This window comes from Pecten maximus, unplaced genomic scaffold, assembly GCF_902652985.1.
Source record: "Pecten maximus unplaced genomic scaffold, xPecMax1.1, whole genome shotgun sequence".
Lineage (NCBI taxonomy): Eukaryota > Metazoa > Mollusca > Bivalvia > Pectinida > Pectinidae > Pecten > Pecten maximus.
In genome coordinates, this window is record NW_022981670.1 from 1 (window position 1) to 5096 (window position 5096).

Sequence of the window (5096 nt, forward strand, 5' to 3'; positions counted from 1 at the left end):
ATTAATAAAAGAACGTATCAAATCGAATCTCAAACGGATAAATATTAACAGTTAAATAGTTAAACCGAATATTACTCTGGGTAGCAATAAATATTAGCAAGAATGACATTTCGAACAAGTAGGACAAACTATGTTCGAAGGATAGTAGGGAGACCGCGATACAAGCCTACTGTAGGATTGATACCTTTAATGTTCGTGGCCGTGGTTGTGGCCTTAAGTGGTCAAGAAGAGAAACTCAATACCAATGCTGTGTTTTAACATTGGAATGATACCACGTCAATGCTGATTAATAAAAGAAACGATCGAAATCGAATCTCAATACGGATTCCATATTAACAGTTAAATCATAGTTTAAACCAGAATATTACCTCCGGGTAGCAGTTAAATATTAGCCCCAAGACATTTAACCACGTGCACTGTACAGTACAAGATCTCCGGACAAATATATTAAGATTTCTGGTAAGGGTTATTATAAACCCTGAAAAACACCCTACTTTTTGCATGTGATATTAGAAAACTGGTAACACAAATAAAAAGCATTAGAATTAATGTGAATATGTGCAATAAATGACATTATAACCGAGGAATATCGATTTGGGGGACATTTACTGGTCACTGCTTCGTAAAACCATAAACAACAGCCAGCTTGTTCCGGTCGCAATGATTGACTAGATAAACCCAGGGAGATATTAATTCCAAAGGTTTACGATAACATGCTCTTCTTGTATCAGAGATATATTCAGAGGAAACCATAGTTAACACAGAAACGCTCGTTTATATTTTGAAGTGCTGGAAATCATATTTTCATAATATGTTTTTTTATTATTTCTTCGTTAAAGTTTTCCTCAATATTTCGTTAAAACTGTTGATTATATTCCTATATCTAACAAAGAATGACATCTATAAATAAAAAAGTATATTGCTCCGTCATAGAGTAACTCATACTTTGAATAAAACACCAAGAATTTTCAACCCGAAAAGAGTAAATACTGACACATCCTTATTTAAAGTGGGCACGGACATGCTAGATATGAGCTGTTGTGTCCTTACTAAATTGGACGGATTTAGGAATTGCTCCCAGTCACGTTACATGCGAAACGCCATTCGGTCGGCTCATTTCTGCTTCTTGAATTACCGCTCGAACGCGCCGTATTAACGATGCATTTGGCGGAGATGAGATCCGTGTTACATTCGTTAAGTTAGTGGGCACCTTATGGTGCGGTCGAGACTAGCCGTACGTTTATTTGATTATAATGCCTGTTGTAGACATCTATATTCCCAATGGTGTCACGTCCATGGTCATTTTGTTTATATGTGGGACACGAACATCAGGGACTGTCTCTAATGCATATATAACACATCTGATATTGTTTGAGACACAAATGCTTAAACCAAATATATTACCGAAAGTTCGTACAAGACTTTATCAATTATTTCCCCAGTGACTGCATTTAGATAACCACGACATGCATTAGTTTTGCAAATATCACGAATCATCTTATTTAATGTTGACAAACGATTCCGAGGGCCTCGCACATATTATAGGGATAATGTATCTGGATTCTGTAATAGATTATCTCGGACGAAAACGATATTTTACCATACATGGCGTTAGACCTCCAAACCTAATATGCCGTGGAAACATGACACATACTCACATAGGCATTCAGGACCTGTCCAACCTGTATCGCAGCCATGCAAACACATCCCGGCGTCTCTAGAGCATGCTCCATACAGACAATTAAGGCATATCCGATCACAGTAGAGCCCGTAGTTACCTGGGTAACATCCGGCTATCGGCAGACACGTGCCTGTAAATCTATCACAGCGATGCCGCTTTTCTGAATCTACGAGACACTTTTCTGGGCATTTCAATTGACAAAATTCCCCATAATAACCGACTGCACATGATGTCTCCCTGTAAGCTTCCGTCCACGTGATATCATCCATGACTATCTTGCAGGACGGCGGTGCAGGGGAGCCGAGTGTGTCTTTGCATACGATACACTGACCGGATAACTGGTCGCACGCATAGCACGAGGCCTTGTCCGGACATGTCATGTTGCACGATATACCGTACAATCCCGGCCAGCAGCCTTCAGCACAACCCTGTCCATCCGTACACATTCCCTCAACGCACCCGTCACAGCTCTGACTACAGCCAGGACCATGCCACTGGGGCTTACACTCTGAAATTAAGTATATATTTATGTAAGGCTGGTAAGATTTCGAAGGTGTAAATATATGGTTAATGAATATAATATACAGTCCAACTTCGTTATTTCAAGGTCAGTTCGATCGTGGAAAAACTTCGAGATATCCGGAATACTCGAGGTAATATATTATATTTGATATATAATTTTAACTGTCGCAGCTTAAGTTTTACATCTAGCGAAATAGAGTACTCGAGTTATTAAAGTTCTAAATAGCTAAGTTTGTATATGCAATCGCTATCTGTAATGAACATATTTTAATTCTTTCAAAAATAAGTCCACGTTCATAGAAAGTTTCTGACGCCCGAATTGGTGTTCTCTTCGAAGACGTTCCAGACCCGGTCCCTCCCCGAACATGCTATCTCAATATATTAGCATAACTGGAATTAATGTCTTAACTATACGTACTCATTCGTTTTCTGAAAACACCAAGAAATGTTCAACAGCAATAAAATACCTTAAATATGATCAATGAATAAATTATGGTTGGTATACGTACTTAAACAGACCCCAGTCTCACGATCACACACATCCTGTAGACATCTTTCACATTCTTCGTAGCAGTAAGTTCCATAATATCCCTGGCTACAACCTTCGGCACAAATTCCCGAGGCATTACACGTAGCGTACTTGCAGTTTCTAGGACAGTGCATAGTGCACGTGTGGCCATGGTATCCTGGTTGACATCCGTTTACACATGTACCATTGAATGCGTGACATATCTGATTCACGCAGCGTCCACATTCGTTAGTACAGTATTCTCGGAAGGAATCTAAATACCATCCTCGAGCGCACCCTTCAAGACAGATACCATCATGACTTCGGCACTTGTTGTCTTTACAATGGAGACATTCTTCGCAATGTCCATTAGTGATATAGAATCCAGGCTCACATTCTGTACAATCCAGGTCGTTGCTATTGGCCGAATACGGCTTCCGACGATAAGCACACTGAATGCAGTGTGGATATGACTCTTTACAGAAAGATGCGTCACATTTCTTACCAAGCCATCCATCAACACAGCCCTTGGCACAGTGTCCTAAATTTCCAAGACAAGTTGTGTTGCCACCTTTACAAAATGGACTACATTTATTTGTACACATTATACCATAGTAGCCGTCCTGGCATCCTGACGAACAGGCTGCTGAGTTTATATTACATGCATCGCTGTCTAAGCAATAGCTAGTTCTGCATGGACAACAACCATTTTCAAATGGAAACCAGTCAATTTTGGAACACAATATGCAATCGAATTTCCCCTTCTCGCGTTGTGCACATTCTGAGAAGCTGCATTCACAAGTGTCACCGTATCTGTCTTCATCTTTACACTCTGTACATTCCAGTCCAGATCTTAGACACGTTTTACATTCATCAATACATTTATGTTCACAACGAGCTCCATAGAATCCGTCCTCACACAACACACAAGTTTTATTTGAACTACAGAAAGAACAGTTCGGGATGCACTGATTATTGCACTGTTCCCCAAACCAGCCAGGTTGACAATCACAATTGCCAGTTCGTCGATCACATGTTGAGCTTTGGCAATTTTGAGAACATATCTTATCGCATTTTAGTCCGTACCACCCTTCCTTACAGACAGAACACTCGTCGTTAGTCGTGCAGCTTTTGCAGTTTGGAAGACTACATGGCGACTGGCATGTTGCTCCTCGCCACCCAGAGTTACAGACAGGGCATATGCCAGTCATCTGATCACATGACATGAAACAGTTCGTCCCACACGTATTATTACAGAACATGCCCCAAAACCTGGAGTCGCAGACAAAACACGAACCGTCATTTCTGTTGCAGCCGAGATAACAATGTTCTGGACAATCCTCGTCACAACTCTGACCATAAAACCCCAACTCACAAGGACCAATGCATTCCCCTGACTCTTGATTACACTTTTGATGGGATCGTGTGTTACAGTGAGGCGAACAGGGAAACGAGCATTTTGATCCGTGGAATCCATACAAACATCCGTCACATGTTCCAAGTTTTTTGTCACACGTGACCTCTTTACAGTTCAAGGGACATTGATACTGGCAGGAACGGCCATAGTATCCTGACTTGCATTCTCCAAGGCAGGAGTATTGACCATCGAGGTCATGGCAGCTGCCATCAGGACATCCTTTACACTGGTTATCTATAACAAAGAAAAGCCAAACATTAATTCTGTGATTTAGGTCCTGTCTCCTTAAATCGTCAGGTAAAAAGTGTATGTTATGGGCAGTGGCATTATATGCAAAATAAAGCTGTCGTTACTGCATAGTTGGAAATGTTCGCTCGAGTTTGATTTCGTCATATTCGCGGCATTTTGATACAGCACGAAAATAGATAGGTGGTGAACAGTTGTATACGAAAACAGATGTAAAGAAGTATTTGCACAAAATGAAATATCTGCGAATTTGGTCTGACAGGGACAATCGAAAAAAATTAGGCCCGTGAAATTGAACAAATGCCGATAAATGAATTAATTTTAAAATCTAACATTTTCAATCCGTCAATGTATCATAGCAATTGATTGTATCTCATTTGAACACAAAAGACAAAGAAACATCTATTGATACCAGGCAATATTTTTACCGTGTAGTTATCAAATAAGGTTTTGTATATAAATCCTTTTATTATCACTCTCTTTATATACCTCTTACAATAGCGTCTAAGATATCAACACTCTCAGTATATACAATATACCTTTTTTAATTACCGTGTAAGATATCAACCCTCTCTGTATATACCTTTTTAATTAGCGTGTAAGATATCAACCTTCTCTGTACATACTTTTTTAATTAGCGTGTAAGATATCAACCTTCTCTGTATATACCTTTTTGATTAGCGTGTTGGATATTAACACTCTCTGTTCATACCTTTTTGATT

General features: G+C 39.7%; 1 protein-coding gene across 1 annotated transcript; it reads right to left on the reverse strand.

Moving 5' to 3' along the window:
* Window positions 1–1658: 1658 nt before the first annotated feature.
* On the reverse strand, window positions 1659–4097 carry LOC117320179 (multiple epidermal growth factor-like domains protein 10; the record flags this gene model as incomplete). The annotated part of the gene is given in 2 exon segments (XM_033874840.1): window positions 1659–2189; window positions 2713–4097. Coding segments are annotated over 2 exon segments (1792 nt in total), but the record flags the coding sequence as incomplete, so codon positions are not given.
* Between the last annotated feature and the right edge of the window lie 999 nt (window positions 4098–5096).